General features: G+C 37.2%; 1 protein-coding gene across 3 annotated transcripts in view; it reads right to left on the bottom strand.

The window, feature by feature from the left end:
- Positions 1 to 22792, bottom strand: part of LOC147390814 (Transducin/WD40 repeat-like superfamily protein) — a 44230-nt gene that overhangs the window by 5530 nt on the left and 15908 nt on the right. For all 3 annotated transcript variants that reach the window (XM_086457639.1, XM_086457638.1, XM_086457640.1), the window contains 7 exons: positions 21001 to 21125; positions 20433 to 20872; positions 16764 to 16845; positions 16493 to 16669; positions 16364 to 16417; positions 3601 to 3693; positions 3449 to 3514 (listed from right to left, as the gene is read on the bottom strand). In XM_086457639.1, the coding sequence (XP_086313765.1) occupies positions 3449 to 3514; positions 3601 to 3693; positions 16364 to 16417; positions 16493 to 16669; positions 16764 to 16845; positions 20433 to 20872; positions 21001 to 21125 (1037 nt within the window). The remainder of the gene's footprint in view (positions 1 to 3448; positions 3515 to 3600; positions 3694 to 16363; positions 16418 to 16492; positions 16670 to 16763; positions 16846 to 20432; positions 20873 to 21000; positions 21126 to 22792) is intronic.

The raw sequence follows: 22792 nt of genomic DNA, 5'->3' as shown, positions 1-22792 counted from the left end.
AAGAAGTAGTGGGGGAAGGACCATATGTTAGAATACACTAAATGAAAATGACTGGACTTTCTACGACTCACACTAAGTGGAAAAGACATTCGATGGTGTTTGCTAAACTAGCGCACTTCACAATTAAGTGTGAAATTTTTATTTAAAGCAGGAACTAGACTCCGTAAAACACAAGAAAAAGGATGACCAAGTTGGCAATGTCACTGAAAGGCATTAGAAGATGAATGAAGACCTGCTGGAATTAGAGCACTGTCGAGAAGATACAGACCATTTACTTCACATCCGCTACCAATCATTTTCTTTGTCTTTAAATCCTGAAATACACAATGAGAAGGAAAAAATGTCATTGAACAATCAAATTTCTTTGTAAGTTGGCTCGTAGAAAGAAGACTAAATGGAAATTTAAGACCATAAAATCCTGAAGATAAGGAAAGACTAGGATTGGGTGGTGTAGTTCCTAACCCAACAACTTTAAAAAATGACCCATCGACTAATTTAATGTTTTGACAAGAAGATAGAGAAATAGATGATAACAGGTGAGAATTACTTTTCATATGATTCGACGTACCATAATCAATGATCTAGAGTCTCGTAAATGATAATAAACAAGTGGATACCTAACCTGTATGGGCTAAAGAAGTAGTAGTAGATGAGTTGGAAACTAATTTGTCATACTCTTCTCTAGAAAGGATAATGGATTCTTTCTCTATACTCCGGTTTGATGAAATAGTAGGCTGAACAACATCCTGAGTTGAAGATAATGAGGTCTGATGGACAATTGGTCTCCTATGAAGATCCCAAAAAAATTCAATGGTGTGCCCATCCTTACTACAATGGGTACACTTTTGAGTTCCACGACCTCCACGATCTCCCCCTAAATCACCTCTACCTCCACGACTACCTTTGTGACCACGACTACCATGATATCCAATAGTAGCTAAAACAAATATATCACTCGTAGGTTGACCATTGTCTAGTAGAGTGGCCCTCTTTAGCCTTGAGAAAACATCTGTCAAGGAAGGAAGATCATGACTTCCTAAAATTTGAAATTTGACTGCATCACACTCTGATCGGAGGGATGAAAGAAGACAAATAACATTTATATCTTCTATTTGCTTCCGCATTTGAATGATATCACTAGAAATGGGTTGGTATTGATTCAGCTCTTCAAGCATACGCATCAATGAAGCGAAGGTCTGATCCAAAGTTTTATCATCCAGCTGTAAAGAGAAATAATGTTGAGTGATCTCATAAATTCGGGTAATATTATTAGATCCCGAATACATATGCCTCCCTCATTCCCAAATCTCCTTCGCAGTATCCAAAAACATAAAGTTAGCACTGATCTGCGGCTCCATACTGTTCCATAACCAAGTAATAATTTGAACATCTTCTTATTCCCATTCCTCAATGGCTTTTCATCAAGAGAATTAGACTTTGCTTTGGTTAGATGAGATTTCTGACCCTTGGCCTTCAAAAAGATCTCCACAACTTTCGACCATTGTATGTAGTTACTTTCATTTAAGCGAATAGAAGTTATTTGAGGTCCAATCAAATCAATAGATAGTTTTCTGCTCCATGATGAAACAACTGATTGTCCAAAAACCAACAAAATTACTCTACAATTTTTGGCGCTTCTCCCTACAAAATTAATTTTTTGGATATTTTCGTGAACGATTTTCTATTGGTAGAAAATCTCCTCCACATGAATTCTTTATAGTCAAGATCTGCGAAAAACGTAAGGAAAAAAAAAAAAAAAAAAAAAAATAGAAAAATATATTCCAGTGAAGTCACAGAGGTCTAAAACTCCTCCAGATAAAATCGTGAGGCTCCAAAATCCTTTCAAGATGAAGTCGTAGGGTACCTTGAAGACCAGAAACTCAATCTAAAACCTAACCACCACACCACAACCAACCACTAATAACTAACGAAAATCCCTTGATCTATGATCACATTAAGGATATTTTCCAACTACAAAGACAAAATCCTCCAAACAAAGGATTTTAACCATCATGAGGATATAATAGGTACAAATCAGATCGAAAAAAAAAAATTGATTTATACCAAGAGAAAAAATAAGTAGAAGAAAAATGCGGAAGAAGAGAACCAAAATCTGATCATTAGAGATTCTCTTATACCATGTAGAAGATCAAATTAGGGTTTAGAGTAGAAAAAATGGAGAAAGTGGAAGGAGTCGAACTTGACTCTCTTACTATGAATTGTGGTATATATATAAAACTAGAAAACAAATAAAATTACACATATGCCCTTCTGACACATATATAAAACATCGATATATCTAACATAACACAAATACATGGGTAGTACAGAAGATAGATTTATACGAGGCATTTTGATAAATAAATGTACCATTCCCAAGTACAATTCCAGATAATGTACAAGCATGTCCATAAATTGTTCTATAAACTAAGAAAGTGTGGAGAAGCAAAAAAAGATGTTAGATGTTTGAATTACCAAAACAACTAGGCATGTTAGGCTCATAGTTGCCTGGCTCTACTAAATTGCCCGAAGCAAAATTATCTAACAATTTGCGACAAAAATAGAATCTTTCAATTTCACATTTGCAAGGGAAAATATCGAGAAATTCCATTTCTTATACAATATCTATATATATTAAATCAATCAATTTCAAAGTAAATTTCAAAGTAAAATGCCTCATTGAAATGGCTTCAGAAGGTTCTTAAAGAACTGCTACCAACCCAATAAATGAAAACCTTTCAACTAGTTTGTTCCCCTAAATATAAGGACATAGCCTTCCACACAGATGTTGAATTTAGTAGACAAGAAAATGCTATCACATTCTGAAATGTGTTCTGTTGGCTTCAATCAACTAAAATATCTCTAGGAGTACCGAATTGTAGTTCAAAAAGGAACAAGAGTGAGGAAGATGGAAAATAGCAATGTTTAGCTATTGGTAGGTTATAATAGTGTCTTTGGCTTTGATCACTTAAGTAGGGCTATGTTGGTCATTATGCCTCAATTTATAGTTGCTAAATAAGGCAGTAGTAGAAGCAGCTGTGCGATACCACCAAGAACCCTATGTCTCCTTTTACTTCTTTTTTTCCCATCTCCTCTTTTCTATCCTCATTTTTTTAGTCATATTTTCTATAAAACCAGAGATCCATAGCAAAACATAGGAACTTGGAAAAAATCAGGATGTTAATTGTGTGCATCAAACATGTCAATGTACACATTCTTTTTTCAATAAATAGGTCAATTATTTCGAACAAAATCTGGTTTGAGAATCACAAATGTATGAGGTGATCAAATAATACCGTAACCACAAAAGGACTGCTTCTCAGTAGTAAACTTATCCATGATCACCACGTGTGAGATATTTATTAGGTAAAAGAACAAAGATAGCACATCAAATTATCAACAATTCACAAAAAGTTTAAGAAACATTTCAGGATATAAGATTTCTTACCACTGCAACCACCAAGTTTCCAGGGGATATTGCTAGACCAAAGCATGAATCAAATACATGTGGAAGCTGAAAATAAAAAATAAAAACTCATTTTACCAAAGAAGAGAAAGAAGTGTTTGAGAAACAGGAGACAAAGAAGCATTAAATCATACATCAGTGGAATTCCAAAGGCCAAGAGGATTTGAAGGGACAGGGACTTCTTTGAGGGAGTACCCTTGTAAAATCCAGCTACGCATGGAATTGTCCTGTCATCATCAAATATTCAATTGAAACAGACTGCTAATTATTCATGATGATAAAAAAATAATATATTTTGGAAGATTCAAATAAGGCAATTTAGGTGCTAAGCATAATAAAAGATACTATGGATATCCAGATACGGAAAGGACACAAAACCAATTGCATTTATATAAGACAATGGAAAATTTAACAGACTGCCTATTACTCATGTAAAAGAACTTTTCTATCATTTCCAGTTCTCTGTTTGCCAAAGTTACCCAGATACAGAAAAGACAAGACCAATGTGTGGATATGATAATCATTTTGAAGCATCTGAGAAACATAACTGTTTGATGATCTATGAAAAAAGACAGATTTGATGATTTATGATAAAAGACACATCGCATTTTCCACAAAGGAATTTATAGAAGAACAACCAAGTACTTTTTTTTTTTGGGGGGGTGGGGGGGGATGATGTAGCTCCAGATGACATATATCCCTAAATCCCCCATCACACCGAAAAAAGGTTAAGAAGAAAATTGGAAAATAAGGAGAGCAGGGGGTCGTAGCAGCAGTTGCCAGCTCTGGATGACATCATCACAAAGTTATGGTTCAAGTTACTAAAAATTAGAATTGCAAGTACAGCTCCATAATTTGCTATTTTTCACTCTTTATTTAGGCATAGACCAAGGCCCTTTGTTGTTCATAGTGAAGTGATGATGATTTTCATTTTTCTTTTTTTGATAATTGAAATGATGATTTTACGATTTAACTGTACTGGCCACATGATGCTTATTTTTAAATATGATATTTTTTTCTTTATAAATAATTGCATAAAATGCAGCAGTATCAGTTATTGCATATTCTTACCATGTTCCAAAATTTTCCTGTTATTTTGTTACATAACTTAAAGGGAATTTTAGCTAATAATTCCACAACTATTAAAGTTTATAAATAATGACACTTTTAAACTTAATAGCAAATAGGTCCATTTCTTACTATTCCTATTTCTTTTGGACAAAAATGCCCCTCTTATATCTTCCATATTTTCTAGACTAAATAATCGAATCTCTCCTAGTCGAATGAGTTTTCTGAACTTCATCTCTTTCTCTCTCACCTCTTCTCAATCGATGAACCATCTCACTTGCGACGGAAATCAACCTTCACCTACGAACTGAACTAAATCGCGGCATCTCCATCATCGTTCTATCGTCTTCTTCATCACACAAGACGTTAGCTTAATTCCTTTGGGTAGTACAAAAGCATCATCTGGATGTTAGCTTAATTCATTTGGGTAGTATAAACCCTTTAACTCTTTTTATTAACAACATGGCTTCCCATTTAATCCTTTTAGTTCAAATCGATTTGAAGTACAAATTTTTGACTTTAGTGTTAGACATTTAAACTTGAAAAATGACGAGCACTTTTAGGCTTTGCTAGCAATCTATATTATCAACATCCTCCTCATATAGCAGCTTCATTGTAAAATCCACCTTTCTGACCTTGTTACATGGGTTAGGGCATGTGGTTGGGATATTTGAATACCTTGTACATCCAATATATTTGTTCTGATTTGGGTCCAACATTAGGCTTGAGTTAGTAATAAGGTTGGCTGATTAAGAGTGTGTCATTAAGCAACAAACAACCATTGGAGACTTAATCCGACTCTTTTTCATGGATTGCCGCTTGAAGGGTTTGGGTGTTGGTGTTTGTTGTTTATGTCTTTGCATCCACTCAAGCTGAATCAGTTATTGGATTCCAAATTCTCCTCCTTTAGAGCTTCATTCAAGTTGGCTTTTCCATCAGCAGTAGTTTGATAAAAGAAAAAAAAAATCTGATTTTGTTTGCTACAACTTTCAGCTTCTATTGTTCTTTTTTAGCCCCGAAGACCCATAGAAAAATTTGAAATTTGGAAACGCTACAGTTTGTTCTAAGATGTACCCTCCACAATGTGGCTCTTAAATGATTTTTTTGGAGGAATCAACCCATGCACATTTGTGGTCCATGTTCCGGGTCTTAAATGAGGTTATGTTGGCTTCAATAGCTTTGGGTAGTTTGGGGTCTTAGCTGCAGCTAAAGTCTGGGGAAATGACCTTTTGGGCCTGAATAACAACCTATAACAAGCCAAAAGTATTAGTGTTTTGAATTAACCACTTGTGACGAGGAAGACAATAGAACAATGATGGAGATGCCACGATTTAGTTTGGTCATAGGTGAAGTTCAATTTCCGTCGCAAGTGAGATGGTTTGTCGATTGAGAAGAGGTGAGAACAAAGAATAGGTGACAGAGAAAGAGGTGAAGTTCAGAAACTGAACTGAACTCAAGTAAGAGAGGTGTGATTTGTAATTGTAAAGGAGATGGGCATTTTTGTCCAAATAGTAAGAAATGAACCTATTTGGTATTAAGTTTAAAAGTGTCATTGTTTTATAAACTTTAATAATTGTGGAATTATTAGCTAAAATTCCCTTACTTAAATTATCCATATTACTTCATGAGATAAGAGAAGAATTTAAGGATGAAGTCAAGTCTAAATCTGAGCTCTTGGCAGGAATTTATAATAATAAAAAGAGTAAAAAAACAAAACTGCACTTACATAGAGGAAATAAATAAAAAAGCTCTTACTAGAAAACAACTAGAACTAAAATAACAACTAGATTATTTCCAATACTCCCCCTAAAGCTGGAGCAAATATATCAACTAAACCCAACTTGACAATGTGAGAATTAGTGATAGAAGGACTAACAGACTTCGTAAGCATGTCAGCAAGCTGATCTGAAGAAGATACGAAGATTGTCCGAAGATCACCAGATCGAACTTTTTCCTTGAGAAAGTGAATATCAACCTCAATATGCTTGATTTTTTTGTGAAGAACTGAATCAAAAGCAAACATGATAGCAGACTTGTTGTCACAGAATAGAGTAGAAGAGTCAGAAACAAGAAACCCCAACTTTGTCGGCAAAGATCGAAGCCAAAGTAGCTCATATGTGTTAAGGGCCATAGCACGATACTCAACTTATGTAGAAAAACGAGAAACCACATTCTATTTTTTACTCTTTCATGAGATAAGGTTATCATCAGAAAAAATATAGAAACCAAAGTCTGTTTTTTACTCTTTCATGAGATAAGGTTATCATCAGAAAAAGTATAGAAACCAGAGGTAGATCTCCTATCTGTGAGAACCATCATAATCGGCATTTATAAAACAAGACAAATGCGTCTGAGCAGTGGAAGAATAGAAAAGCCCAAGACCAGGACGCGACTTTAAGTAGCGAAGAATATAATAAACGACATCAAGATGAAAAGTAAGCGGAGTATGCATGAACTGACTGATCACATTAACTGCAAAGGGCAAGTCCGGCCTGGTGTTAGTCAAAAAAATCAGATGACCTACAAGTCTCTAATAAAAAGAACGATCCGATAAAAGATCACCAGAGTTAGCCTAAAGAAGATGATTTTGATCCACAGGGGATGAAGCAGGACGACAACCAAGCATCCCAATGTCCTAAAGAAGATCCAATGTGTATTTACGCTGAGATAGTGAAATACCATGGCGAGAGTAGGCCACTTCTATCCCCAATAAGTATTTGAGTGGACCCAACTCCTTAACTTAAAAAACACGACCCAACAACATCTTAACTCTGCCAATCCACTGTGCATCATCACCAGTCACAATAATATCATCCACATAAACCAAGACAATGGTACAATGACCATCCACTCCTCGACGAATAAAGCAAGTATGATCTGAGTGGCATTTAGAAAACTCTATAGATAAAATAACCTCAGAAAAACGTTGAAACCAAGATCGCGGGGAATGCTTTAGGCCATACAGAGAGTTAAGAAGACGGCATACCTTCCCAGAATACTCTCCCTAAAGACGAAACCTAGGAGGGGAGGTCCATATAAATAACTTTAGTCAAATCACCATTCAGAAAGGCATTCTTCACATCAAGTTGGTGAAGTGGCCAGGAGTGACAACAAGACGTGTCTTATACCGAACAACAGTCCCATCGGCAAGATATCTCACAATGAAGACTCATTTACAACCAATAGTCCACTTCCCAGATGGAAGGGTGACAAGCTCCCAAGTATTATTTTTTTGCAAAGCATTCATCTCAACAGTCATAACTCCAGTCTACTGAGGGTTTCGCAAAGCCCCTGATATGAATCGAAGAACACAGATAGAATCAATGGTTGCAAGATAGGCTTGATAAGTGGAAGAAAGACCCTAATAGGAAACAAACTAGGCAATAGGGTGATTAGTCACACAATTCCGTTTACCTTTGTGAATGGCAATAGACAAGTAAGAGTCAGAAATAGAAGGGGTAAGGACAAGTATATGTGTAGAAGTAGGAGAGGATATACTTGATTCCAAAGAGGACGTTGGCAAAGGTGGAAGAGCGCGAATGCAACGGATGTAGACCTTGAGCATCGGCAATGATGGAGAAAAGACTGGAGAGGACAACACTTCAGGACACGGGTCCTGCAAGGTAAAAGAGTCCTGCAAAGTTTATGTGGCACGAAAATATGGAGCATTTTCAAAGAAAGTAACATCAAGAAAGTGTATAACATAGTGAGAAATTGGATCATAACATCGATACCCTTTTGACATAAAGGAGTAACCCAAGAAAACACACCGAATAACTTTGTCATCCAATTTCATGCAATTAGGGGGTTTGTACTGAACAAAACACGTGCACCCAAAAACTCGAAGTGTAATGGGGAAAAGTATACCATCAGTTTGAAAGACATAGAGAGGCACTTGTCCCTCTAAGGTGCGACTTGGGACGTGGTTAATAAGAAAAGTCGCAGTGAGGATTGTCACATTCCAATATGCCTTAGGAAGATGCATCTCTCGAAGAAGACATTCAACAATATTCATGAGATGGCAGTTCTTACGTTCTGCCATCTCGTCCTGCTCAGGAGTATAAGGACAAGTCAACTGATGAAGCATACCATGCTCATGAAGATGGGAGCAAATACCATCAGATATATATTCCTTCCCATTATCAGACCTAAGAGATTTAACGGTAATATTGTACCGAGTTTGTATCATTTTAAGAAAATTGACAAAGATATGAAGCACCTCAGAGCGAAAATGCATCAAATAAACCCAAGTACAGCGAGAATAGTCATCAATAAACGTAATATAATATTTATGACCATTAAAAGCAGTAACGGAGGAAGGCCCCCAAACATCAGAATGAACTAAATCAAACATTACATTAAATCGATGCATACGAGGAATATAGTACATGTATGTTTAGAAAGTTCACACACAGCACTGAAATTTATGACCACTACAAGCAAAAAACAAAGAAGTCCTAAGTGAGCATGCCATAAGTCTAGAGTCTGAGATGAATACGTGCGACTCTTAGAGGAAGGAAGCACAGAAGCCGGAGTAGCAGTAGATTGAAATCCAAACAAGTACAACACATCCCTCTCACACCCCTTGCCAAAAATCCTCTTCGAAGTCAGATCGTGAAAAATACAATGAGTAGGTAAAAAAGTAACTGAGTAATTTAGAGATTTAGTAATACCACTTACAGACAAAAGATTGAGAAATAGGTGAGGGACATGAAGTACAAAATCTAGTGAAATCTCAGAGGATAAGGGAATGATACCCTTGTTATGGATATGTGTAAAGGATCTATTAGCAAAGCGAACTTCCTTATGAGTGGTAGGAAAAATAGAAAAAGTACAATAGCTAGACTCACCGATTATGTGATCAGAGGCACCATAATTAATAACTCATGTCAAAGAAGCAGAACCAGATTGAGTGACATGGAAAGTAGAGGATGTACCTGGAGGCGTAGTAACAGAGGCCACAATCGAAGAGGAGTGAGTGTGAGCATGAATATGATCCAAAATAATAGTGGCAATCTGAGTCTGTAGTTGTTGTAAGTCAATCGTTCCAAATGAAGAAAGAGGATAAGTGAGAGGAATAAATGATGACTCCATTATAGCGGCACGAGGAGCAGTCTGTCCCAAAGACAAAATGGAGGAAGATTGTGGCATCAGAAGAGGATAAAACTGAAAGCAGTGGGCCTTTTCATGGCCAGTCTTCCCACAATGACTGCAAGTAAGGCTACTCATTTTACCACAACCACGATTCCTTGATCCAGGGGTACGAGAGTTAGAAAAATTCAAGTTGGTAGTTAAGGCCATCTGATCTGTAGTTGGAGCAGAAAGAATGTCAGGGACCTAAGTCTAAGAAGAATCAATATGGTAACGACGCTCATCACTATCAATGGTCACAAATATCTCAAATAAAGAAGGTAAAGGAGTGGTGTTGAGGATCTATGTTCAAAGTGCCTCAAACTCTGTATGTAGACCCATAAGAAACTGGTAGGTCTGATGTCGAGCAATCCTCTTAACCACATATAACCGACTACCTCTGAAGACAACTCATCCATAGACTCATTATGAGGAAGTTCCTCCTAACGTGACTAAAGGAATCCAAAGTAATCCGTTACACTCTGAGTCCTTTGGGTAGCTTGGGCAATGTCTAGATAAAGCTCATAAATCCTCGAGTCATTCCTGGCATATGCGTATGTCTGAGTAAGTACTGACCAAAAAGATGGGACAGTCTCATGGTATAGATGCGCTACTCCATGGAATTAAATAGCCACCCAAGGATAGTGCATTTGTCGATCTCCCATGATTCAAATTTAGGATCAGTAAGTGGTGGTTTAGTAACAGTCCCAGAGAGCCATCCAGATTTCGCTCTATTATATAGATAGAGTCGCACAGATCGGGACCATGACTGAAAGTTCTGACTATCGAGAAGAGCAGTGGTGATACGTTGGGCTGAAGAGTTGGACCCAAGGATTATAGCGGAAGTCGTAATTCCTTATTCCAAAGACATTGCTTTGGTTTGAAGGGAGGTCTGAAGAAGGAATTTGGAGGGCCGAAGAAGAAAAAAACTTAACGGGCACCCTAGGTGCAATAGCAAGTCTCCCAAGGCTGTGAAGATGTTGTCATAGGTCTTCCCAACACTTCAAATAACTGTAGCAGGCTAGGGCTGTCGCAGGGCTGCTGATCATCCCAACAACACTCCGAGTGCTGCCGCAAGGCAAAAAACTGCTAGGCGTGGTTTTTGCAGGGCTGTAAAGCTCCCAATACATCTGTTGCAAGGCCACTGATATTCCCAACAGCACTCCCAGTGCTGCCTCAGGGCTGTAAAGTTCCTAGTAGGGGCTGTAGTAGGTAACAAATCTCCCCAACAGCACTCCTAGTGTTGTCGCAAGGCAGGATTGAAGGAGAGGTTGTTATCACAGCACTGAAAAAACAGTTACTGTTGTGGCCTAGTTGCAGTGCTGTCGCAAGGCAGTATTCAAGAAGATTGTTGTCGCAGCACCAAAAAATAGCCACTGTTGTGGCCTAGTTGCTATCGCACACCTCAAAAATAACAACTGTTGTTATTATCCTAGAAAGAAAAATTAAGTCGAATGAACAAACCCTAACATAGGGTAGAAACACAGCGCAGAAAGGTTATGACAGCATGTGATAAAAGAAAAAGAAGATTAAAAGACCCCCGAAGAGAAGAAGATCGAATGAGGCTGCTCCAAGCTAGGGTTAGAAAATAAAGAGAAGAAAAGGAACCAAGGAGGGTGGGGAAGAAATTCCTTGGTTCTGATACCAAGAAGAATTTGGGAAGAATGAAGTCAAGTCTCAATCTGAGATCTTGGCATGAATTTATAATTTATAATAATAAAAGGAGTAAAAAGACAAAACTACCCTTACATATAAGAAATAAATAAAAAAGCTATTACTAGAAAGCAACTAGAACTAAAATAACAACTAGATTATTTCCAATAATAAGAATGATCCCAATTCAATTAGTTTGAATTGGCAGATTAACCACAATAATCTAGAAATACAAGTACTAAAGTTCCAACTCCTAAGTCCAGCCTACTTGCTAATTGTTAAAATAAGTCTATATGTGTCCTTTTCTGGTCTTTTCCCCTTCTTAGATTATGTAATACATTTAAAGTCTAATTATGGCTAATTAATAAGATTAATATTATTCTCTCAATTTCTAACTTGGTATTAGAGCTTTTCTCTCAACCTCCATCGAACTCCTGCTTCTGCGACAAACTCCATCGATTTACTTCGTTAAAAACAACCCTAAACTTCTCGTCTTCCATTCATATCACCCCTACGGGGGTTCTCCATCAGGGTACACCCTAATCGCATCATGCGATAGGGAGTTAACATCGATTCAGAGCTTGCGATTAGATTGTATTCACAGCAGTGATGCTGTTTAGGAATTGCGACACCCAAAGTGGCTTTGTATGAGCCCTGTGACACCCAAAAATTGTTGTTTCAACTCCTGCTATCACAGTAGACGACAGGGTCTTAGCAGGCAACACTAGTAGGTGGTTGCTCTGCCTCGTACGAAGCTAATAAGTAGTTGTTAGATCCCTGCAATCACAGCAGGTGCTTGATTTTGAGCAGGCGACACCTTTAGGTGGTTGAACTGCCTTGTGCGACACTAGTGGGTGGCTTTCTGGGTTGTTTTTTATCACAGCAAGTGATTCTCTGCCCTCTGCTACAGTAGTGGGTGACTGTCTGTTAACTTTTAGTAGGGAACACCAGTAAATGACTACCATACCCTGTACAACACAGCAGATTGCTATTAGAAGTCTTGGAAATCACAGCAGGGTGCTGCGGTCACTTTATCCTCGGGAGCCGTGTCCTCATCTTAATTGAACTCTCTTCCAACCAAAGTACTCGGATTATTTGATGACCTCTGAGATATCTTCCTCCTCGATCACTGGTAATAGTAATGGATCGTCCTATTGCCACTCGTAAGGGTAAGCACACTTGTACTTATCCTATTTCTAATTATGTTTCTGATTCTGCACTCTCACCCTCCTATCGGAGTTTTCTTGCCATTGTTTCCGTTGTTTCTCTTCCTACTACTGTTGCAGATGTTATTGCCCATCCTGAGTGGCGAGCAGCTATGATTGATGAGTTGAATGAACTTGAAAAGATTTAGACTTGGGAACTTGTTCATCTCCTGCCTGGAAGGAAAACTGTGGGATGTCGCTGGATTTTCACACTTAAGCATAATCCGGATGGTTCTATTGCTCGTTATAAGGCCCGTCTGGTGGCCAAAAGGTATGCTCAGACTTATGGGATTGATTATCAGGAGACATTCGCTCCGGTTGTCAAAATGACCACCATTCGCGTTCTTCTTTCTGTTGCCGTTATAAGAGGCTGGCCTCTCTATCAGTTAGATGTCAAGAATGCGTTTCTCAATGGTGATCTCCAGGAAGAGGTTTTAAATGGTCCCACCTCCTGGATTTCTTACATCTGCTTCTCCTACACATGTTTGTTGACTTCGCCGTTCTCTTTATGGCTTGAAGTAGTCTCCTCGCACATGGTCTGAGCGCTTTACTAAGGTGCTATTTGTTAAACTGAAAAAAATAAGTGCTGAATAGTATTAAGCGCTGAAACTTATAAGCGCTGAATTTAAGTGCTGAAAAAGTTGTTTGTTTAGATGCTGAATCATGTTTGTTACACATTGCTGAAACTGGTAAATTGTCTTTGTTACCCTTACAATCATATTATACATTGTTTGCATGTTTCAAATGCTTATTTATTATCAAACACAATAAAATATATTATTTCTTATAAAATTAAAATACAATTTATTTTTAAATAATAAATAATACTCAAATCTTCAATTTATAAATAATGATTTCTATTTATAAAAGCCCACAAATTTCAAATTAAAAATAATAATGTCATACAAGTCACCAAAATTTGAAATCAACTTTAAAAGAACTTAATTTTGGATGAATAATTTTTGATGGAAATGAAGGATGTGTAATTATAAAAGCACCCTATGAATTAATAAGGGCAACCCACATTATTGCCATTTTTTGTTTTGTTTTATATGGGTTAAAGTTTTTGGAATGAGCAAATTTTTAGTGAGGATGGTTTATATGGTCTAGAGATCATCCTCATCAAAAATCAGTCTATTTTGAAACTTCTAACTCGTCAAAAATAGTTTTCAAAAAAAAAAAAAGGGACAATTTACGGTTCTTGAACTTGTTTTGATAGGGTTAGAAGTTTCAAGATGTGCTGATTTTTTTGTGAGGATGATCTCCTCATTGTAGAGATCATCCTCACCAAAAATCAACTCATTCCAAAACTTTTAACCCATATAAGACAAAATAATTTAGCTATGGTGTGGATTTATTAATTTGTGGGGTGTTTATATACTTATCCATGGGATATAAGAGGTAATATCCTTTTAAAAATAAGGGCATACTTGTCCGTGTTGAAAAAAATGAAGTGCTTACCGCTTCAGCACTTTTTTTCAGCATCAACATAGTGCTGAATTTTTTTCACTTATTTTCAGTAATAAGCGCTGAAAATATAGAGTAAACAAACGCGCTATTTTGACAAAAGTGCTGAATTTAATTTTTTTCAGCAATAAGCGTTGAAAAATAGCGCAAACAAACACCGCCTAAGGCTATGCATCAGTTTGACTTCCATCAGAGCTCTGCTAATCACATCATTTTCTTGCGTCACTCCCAGGGTAAAATTGTTGCTTTAATTGTTTATGTTGGTGATATTGTTCTTACTGAAGATGATGTTGATGGTATTTCTGAGGTAAAAACTTACTTAGGCCGTCAATTTGAGATTAAGGACCTTGGGCATCTTCACTATTTTCTGGGTATTGAGGTTGCGCGGTCCCAGTCTGGTATATTTATTTCTCAGCGAAAGTATGTCCTTGATTTACTTAGTGACTCAGGTCAGCTTGGTTCTCATCCCGCTGATACTCCTATTGAGCAGAATCACAGGTTGGCTGATTCTGAGGGGGAGTGTGTGTCAGATATTGGTCAGTATCAGCGACTTGTGGGGAAATTGATCTATTTGTCTATGACTTGTCCAGACATTGCTTATACAGTTAGCATTATAAGTCAGTTTATGCACTCACCTCGAACATCTCATCTTATTGCAGTCTATCGTATTCTTAGATATCTTAAGGGATGTCCTGGTCGAAGTATTTTGTTCAGTAATCATGGTCATTTTCGGGTTAAGGCATGGACAGATGCAGATTATGCTGGTTCAGTGACTGATAGACGTTCTACTTCTGAGTACTGTACTAAAGTTAGTGGTAACTTGGTAACTTGGCGCAGTAAGAAGCAAGATGTGGTTTCTCGTCGAGTGCTGAATCAGAATACAGAGCTATGGCACTTGGAGTATGTGAGTTGTTATGGCTCAAGATTTTATTAGCTGACCTGTGTCTTCCTGTGCCAGTCCCATTCTTACTATATTGGGATAATAAATCAGCTATTAACATAGCGGCAAATCCGGTTCAGCATGACAGAACTAAGCATATCGAAGTTGATTGTCATTTTATTAGAGAAAAGACTTTTTCTGGACAGATTTGTACTCCCTTTATTCTTACATCTCAACAACTTGCTGATGTTCTTACTAAAAGAGTTAGTAAAATCACCTTTGAAGGTGTCCTGTCCAAGTTGGGTGTTGTTGATATCCACGCACCAACTTGAGGGGGAGTGTTAAAATAAGTCTATATGTGTCCTTTTCTAGTCTTTTCCCCTTCTTAGATTATGTAATACATTTAAAGCCTAATTAGAGCTAATTAATAAGATTAATATTATTCTCTCAATTTCTAACTCTAATATTTCTTCACCAAAAGAAAAATGTTAATTATTTCACATCTTATCATCATCAAATCCTTATCCCAAAGATTTGGGGTAGGGTTGGCTTATTTCACATCAAGTTTTTGCTCACCAACTCTACCTTTATCCATCCACTTGTGTAATTTAAGTAGGAACATATAAGTCCTCACAAACAGATCCCTATGCTACAATAGAACAAGAAGCATTTGTGATACCTAAATGCTATCATGAAAATTCGGATGATGAAGTTGCCTGGAATACCAGTTGTAGCAGACCATTGGGGATCATTGTTGTTAAAATCAAGACCCTCTTGGCTTTGATTATTTATTTCTACATTTTTTTTAATAAATGTTGTAAATGGATAACATGATAAGATGAACTCTTATCAATTGGTACTAGATTTCCAATGTACAGAAGCCAGAAGGAAGTCAGGACTGCGCCAACTTCTAAATTAAACGTGCAGAATCAGATTCATTCGGGTTCGTGGTTCGCCACTCAAGAATGAACCCGATTCGTAAGGGTAGACAGAGATGAGGGCATTTGAAGGTTGAAGTAATGTGTAGGATAAAAAAGAGATTGAAGATAGCAGATTTTGGGAAGAAAAAATCAAGCTTTTTTTATTTATATGTTGAACATGAGGGCATTTGGTCTTTTTTCATTAGTCTATTAATAAAGACCAAGTTCAAAAGGGCATGTTTATTAGTTTGAAACTTTAGGATCGATATCTCAAATATTATCAACATGTGGTGAGGGATTTAAAAAAATTAAAGTAAAATGGAGTTCGTTAGGTTCACTACATTTCATGAACCCACTGTGAACCGTACCACGAACCAGTTCGGTACCTTTCTAACGAATTGGGTAACCCTGCTCCAGACAAAGTGGTAGAAGATAATGAAAAATTAGAGCACAAAAACAGCATCACACAAGCACAATGTATATAAAAGATATTGAGAAAGAAGAAAGAGGGAAATAAAACTAAAATGGTGATAAATAAACTTCAGAATAGCAATTGAAATGTGTATTTTTATACCTGGCTGCAGCTGAACAAACAACGTCCATCAAAAGCCCAAGCAAGACCAGTAACCTAATATAAGTTCATGAGCATGTCAAATATCATCAATGTGTGTCCGAGGATAGTTCCACACTACTGAGAACTTACAACTTGGTCATGTGCATCATATGAGCCAGCAGTTTTGAATTCACAACTAGATATGGCACCGATCCATACTTCTAATGATCCAGATCCCTTCCCAATAGCTAAGAGCATTTTGTCAAGAGATTCTTCAGGTACAGACAAAGTAAGTACCGAGACTGGGACAGAAGTAACGGTTATCACCTATTCAGAAATTAAAAAGGACATGTAGATGTATCAATTAGCTTATAATATTATTTTAATGAAACTGATACATATACATTGAGAATTACCCTACCTCCTTCAGTAAGGAAAAGGAAGCATTATTAACTTCTGATGAATTTACCAAACCTTCAGTATCTCCCAGCCAGATCTTAACACTGAAAATTGATAGAGAAAAAGAAGTCATGCACACTCCAGAAGATCATATTGCATTTTATTTCTACTTTTATTTGCATTATAGAGTTCTATCTTATCCTCTTGGGCCAGTAGAGGAATTGAATTTTTATTTCATATCAAGACAAAGGGGGAACTTGGTTTACAAAATCAGCACAGCACTCAGTACTTGAGAGTTGGCAATCTCACAAGGCATCGTGGGGATGTTAGCATCCTCCACAACCTTGGGTTTTCTAAAATGCCCCATCAAAAGTGCTCTAATTGTCTTTTACTTAGAAAAAAAAACAAGGATTTTGTTGTAACTAAAAATTGGTAATTTTGTAAATATCACAAATTATTTAGTACCAATCTTGCCTTTTCGAAAATGCCCCTACAAAGTATTCATTGTTTAGTATTTTAGTCCAAAATGAAAGGATTTATCAATTTTATAAATATATACATAGGGGGAGCGTTCGGAGGCCTCTAAAAAGAGCCAAACACTGTGCCAAACATTTTTCAACATATGGGTTAGAAGTTTCGGAATGGGCTGATTTTTTGTGAGGATGATCTCTATAGTGAGGAGATCATCCTCACTAAAAATCAGCCCATTCTGAAACTTCTAGCCCCAGTTTACAAGCTGAAGAATCATGGACCGTCAATTATTTGTAAACCACTTTTGATGGGGTCAGAAGTTTCAAAATATGTTAGGAGTTTAGGGGAGTGTTCTTTGAGGACTTCTTAGGAAACTAGGATAGGGTTTGTTGTATTAATTTCAGTTAATGTCTTTGTAATGGTTGCGCTCGGTTGGTCACCTCGCCTGACCTTGATTTTTTAATAAACTGTTCTGCTTATCAAAAAAATATATATGTATTGCTAGATACGCCAAAAATCTCAACCGCAAGATTTGGTGTTCACACAATCAAGCTCTTGTGTCATTCCTTGAGTCAACAGAACCTGACCCATATATCTCTATACATATATAGGATCAGGATCCGTGTACACACATATCTACTCATATATCTACAATGTGTTATGTCCTATGTGGGCTAAAAGTTTTGGATTGAACTGATTTTTGGTGAGGATGATCTCTATGACAAGAATATCATCTTCACCAAAAATTAGCTTACCAAAAATCAGCTAATTCTAAAACTTCTAACCCCATATTTATGAGTTGAAGAATCGTGGACCGTCCATTTTTTGTAAATTACTTTTGACGTGGTTAAATTTTTTGGATTGAGCTGATTTTTGGTGAGGATGATCTCCTCATCATAGAGATCATCCTCACCACAAATCAGCTCAATCCAAAACTTTTAGCCACATAGGACAAAACATGTTGTAGATATATGAGTAGATATAGTGTACATGGAACCCGACCCATATATATATAGATATATATATATATATATATATATATATATATATAGAAGCCTAATGGACGGCAAGGCGTTGATTCTATAAAAAATTAAATCTACTGACCACATTCATTTAGGAAAGAAGAGAAACACTCTTTTAGAACAGACTAAAGGACAATATAGTATAACACTGATAGGGGGGGGAGAAGAAGAAGAAGTTAATGAGAATTATGTCACATTAAACAGTATGTATGCGAGCTAATTTTCCACTCTTGATCACCACACATCACTACCTTGAGATCCATGGCCAAGAGTTGCCTCAGGATTCATGATTAAGAAATGTCTTGAGACTTGTGCAATTACATTTAATCTAGAACTAGAATTCCCCCATTGAGTCCCCTAGCCCCCAAAAGTAGAGGGCTCGGCCAAGCCGTCCAAGTCGCCTAGCCCAAGGATAGAGGGTTCATCCAAGCCCAGCAAAATCCCTTGTCCACAAGTGTAGATGGCTCAACCAAGATGCACCCAACCAAGCACTCTACAACCCAAATGTAGAGAACTTGGCCAAGATCCAATTAAAAACTCTACCCCCAAAGGAAAAGACCTTGACCAGAAAATTAAACTGAGCATTCCAAAGGCAGACCACTAGATCAAGTTTCTACTTCTTTAAGTGAACTCAGCAGAAATTATGGAACCACGCTGACATGTAGCGCAAGACCTGAGAAGTGAGTAAAAAGTTGAAGGCATGATTTGGGCAGCTACAAAATTAAGGGTGATATGGAGACAGTTACAAAATAATAAGGAAAATTTGGGGGGAGGGGGTGTAGTTACGAATCAAGGCATAATGGCCCAGAATCATAACTGCAACAATGGTGCTATAAAATGAGACAACACTCTCTCAAGGGGACTGAACACTGATGACTCACCTTTCAAAACCCTCTCTTATTCTCTACAACTTGGACCCTCACTAACTTGACCATTGGAGTCCCTTTGGCAGGCACCACAATGATTTCCCAACAGATATCATAAACTGAAGAAGTAAACTAGACCTTGAAGACTTCGACAAAGAAGACCAAAGCTTGAAAACTTCGTCGGATAAGAAGACTAAAGCTTGACGATTTTACGGAAGAAGACACTGGACAGGAAAAAGGATAAATATATAGCACATAACAGTAGTAGTAGCATGCTTGAATGAGAGATAGGGTGAGAGGGAACGTATGAAAAAATTGTTTCTTTGCAATGGTGTTGGAGATCTTGCTGGAGAAAAGCGATCTCCTGACAAACCGTAACTCGAGGAGCATGTGACCCCTTTACCAGATCCCTAAAAAAACAATACAAGCCAAACTCCAGGCTCAATAGACTTCTCAGGTACTCAAACAATAAAGTTGCAGTTTTATGTATATATTCTTTCTTTTATGCCCTAGAAAATCATGTCAGTATCGGTTCCACAAACCCAATGATAAAGCACAATAAATTGACTTAATAATTAATCCATTGGCTTGAACTTGGCATACACTAATGGGTGTAGACGGACCTTCTTTCCAACCAAGAAGGCTCCATAACAGCAGGAAGGTAGGTGCTGCTACCCAAATCTTGAATTCTTCTAGCTGGGATGGGAACTTCTCTACTGTACATAGATAGGATTGACAGGACTAGAATGACATTTTATGTTGAATCCACCAAGGACATAGACACGGAAATAATTAAAAATCTTGATCTCATTCAATGTCTACATAATCTGATATTACACCAGACTATTTTAATACGCAATTCATCAACATGAAGTAAGACTATTTTAGGTCGTTGTCAATGTTTAATTAATTAAACTAATTTTCTTGTATAGAATGATAATATCCATATGTATTTTATATCGACAGATGTCTATGTCAAAATAATAAGATGGGATAATACAATATCAAAAGAACCATTTCACTCAATATTATTGATGATTTTTAGATTTTCAAATTTTCAATTACTCATTGCATGATTAAGCAACCCGAGTGATTAATAGATATTAAGTATACAAAATCTTTGTAGTATAGTATCCCCTAACAAATTTATCAAAAAACATCCATTCAGTGGAGAAATGAGAACTTCCAGTTGGACTAACCACCAAAGCATACAATAATCATGCACTATAAACACTATTGAAACTAGAAAGAGGAAACTTCCAGAATAAATGAGCTTCAATATTGAATAAAGGTCACAGCATGGATTACTATATGCCATCATACGTAACTCACCTCCCATCAGAACTTCCAGTAGCTAGTATAACCTGAGACTTTGAAGCATCAGAAGCAAATATTCCCCAGCTGATTGCGGTGATCCATGTATTATGAGCCTGAAGGAGTCCAACGAGCGACACATCAACAGAAACCCTTCCGCGCTCAACGGAGTAATAGTGTGGTTCGTGGATTCTCCATAAAGAAACTTTACCAGACTTTCCTCCAACAGCCAGTAGAGAACAATTTTCGGACGAGCTATTTAGAGAACTGGAATCACCTTTAGATGACAACTGCAACACTGGTGACCAAACAACAACAAGAGATGACAACATTGCACTCCGAGACGCATATTGCCCTGCAGTTATCAGTGGGCAACGGGCACCTTCCCTCATTTTCTTCAGAGGCTTACTTTGAGCCAGATTGTTTTCTGTGAACTTTTTAGATTTTAGTTCAACTACCTGTAGAGTAAAAATGATTAGAAACAAAATTTTCCGTGGAACTAAAGAAACATAGATAAAAAACTTAATATAATCCCACCCATGCAATTAGAAATGACATAAGATTTTCTTGAGAAGGGAAGACATACCTCAGGCAACTCCTTATCATCTAATTCAATCTTGAGAAGAGTAACCTGCCATGATTTTAGCTCACTATTCCATAAGGGTGCCAATCTAACAGACTTAGCATCCAATGAGACACAGTTATTGTCACCTGTGATTCATAAGTAACCAATCAACATAAAGTAACATCATGGATCTCATAATAAAGCACCATCATGGATCTGATGGCATAGTGAGAAGCATGCACTGAAATTTGATCAACAATCAGGAGGTATTTACAGCTAAAATCGATGACAAGACACTCCAAGAAAATGCAATAAACAAGATAAAAGCATAGACACAAGACAAAAGATAGTTAAAAGTGCCAGGCACACTAGGCGATGAGAGGATTCAGGAAAAAATGGTGTTTAAAAAAAAAACAATCGACGCATATTCAAATATTTTTGGGTGTTTTGATCTTCAAAATGGGTTGTATTAGATTTTATTTGATGTATTTAGGTAAATTAAGTAACCCTAGGGGTTTCACCTTTAAAATAATAATAAAAAGTAAGACCAAGACGCCCTCTATAAGGGCATTTAGGTTTCGTTTTGAGGCCTCGCCTAAGGGGTTGCCCAGGGTAAGCAAGGCGGAGGCAAGATGGCATCGCATAGCCTAGCACCTAGGAGAGTGCCTTTCTCACCTTCAATAACACAGATGAGATATTCAGTCTAGCGTATAGCCCAAAGACAGACGAGATATTCACTCTAGCATATAGCAAAAGAATGATAAAGGATGCACTCCCTGTAACTAGCACTACTATAATGTTGTAATTTTGTAATTTTGTAATTTTGTAATTTTGTAATTTTGTAATGTTGCACTGTTGTATTGGAGATTTTACTCGATGCACATTTTTTTTCTGAACCATTGTTTCTTTAACTGCATTAGTGTTCAATGCATAAGAAGGGTACATTGGAAATGTTGTCAGTGTTAATAGTAACTTCATTTTCATTCACCCCACTTGCATGCAAGGGTCAGAGACTCACTCCTCTTGGCCAAGACGTCTCATTCCAGAAAGCTACCTAGACAATGAATTACGGATAAGTTTGGTCTCACACTAGAACCTAACATAAGTAATTTAAACCTTGTTTTCAAAGAATATGTAACATTCAGTCAAGACATCTGAGACCATCGGCTTACCAAGATGGATTGTAAACCTTGCTTCTTTTGTACACCCATGGCTAGTTGATATAAATATTTGATTGTGCAGAACAATCAAATAGTAGGGAAAGACTCCATGGATCAGTAGGATCCAAGAGTGTGCCATGTGGTGCACCAAGAAGGCACATAGAAGTATAGATGAGCCACAATAATGACCTACCAACTCCTAAAGGAGCGTTGGAGTCATAAATATGATGCACCAAGCACATGAACCAAGATAACCCGATGGGACATGCAATTAAGCCTCTTCTTGGAGCTTCTACACAGGCATTGCAGCCCCATACATAAATGTGCAAGACCTGAAAGAAGGCTTTATCCAAAGCTAAACACCTAACCCAAATACTTTTGCCCCTGGCCAGGCTTTTAGCCATGTTAATTCAGCAAAGCTGCACTCGAGCTTTTGCTTGATGCTCTTTAGTTGTAAAAAAGGGCCTAGCCCATGTGACCTCCATAATGTTACTAATAAATAGTTCTTAAATGACAAACTCAAAAGACATCTAAAAGAACTGAGAAATGCATGCAATAAATGAACAATGTGCAGAAAATCACATCCAAGGTCAGTAACTTAGTTGTTGTGAAACAGTGCTGAATGCTATCTAGTTACAGGCTGTGCATGTCCT

Source organism: Akebia trifoliata, chromosome 11 (assembly GCF_017979445.1).
Source record: "Akebia trifoliata isolate Shusen 1 chromosome 11, ASM1797944v1, whole genome shotgun sequence".
Classification (NCBI taxonomy): Eukaryota; Viridiplantae; Streptophyta; class Magnoliopsida; order Ranunculales; family Lardizabalaceae; genus Akebia; species Akebia trifoliata.
Note: the sequence above shows the minus strand (reverse complement) of the source record. Positions and strands in the feature narration are given on the sequence as shown.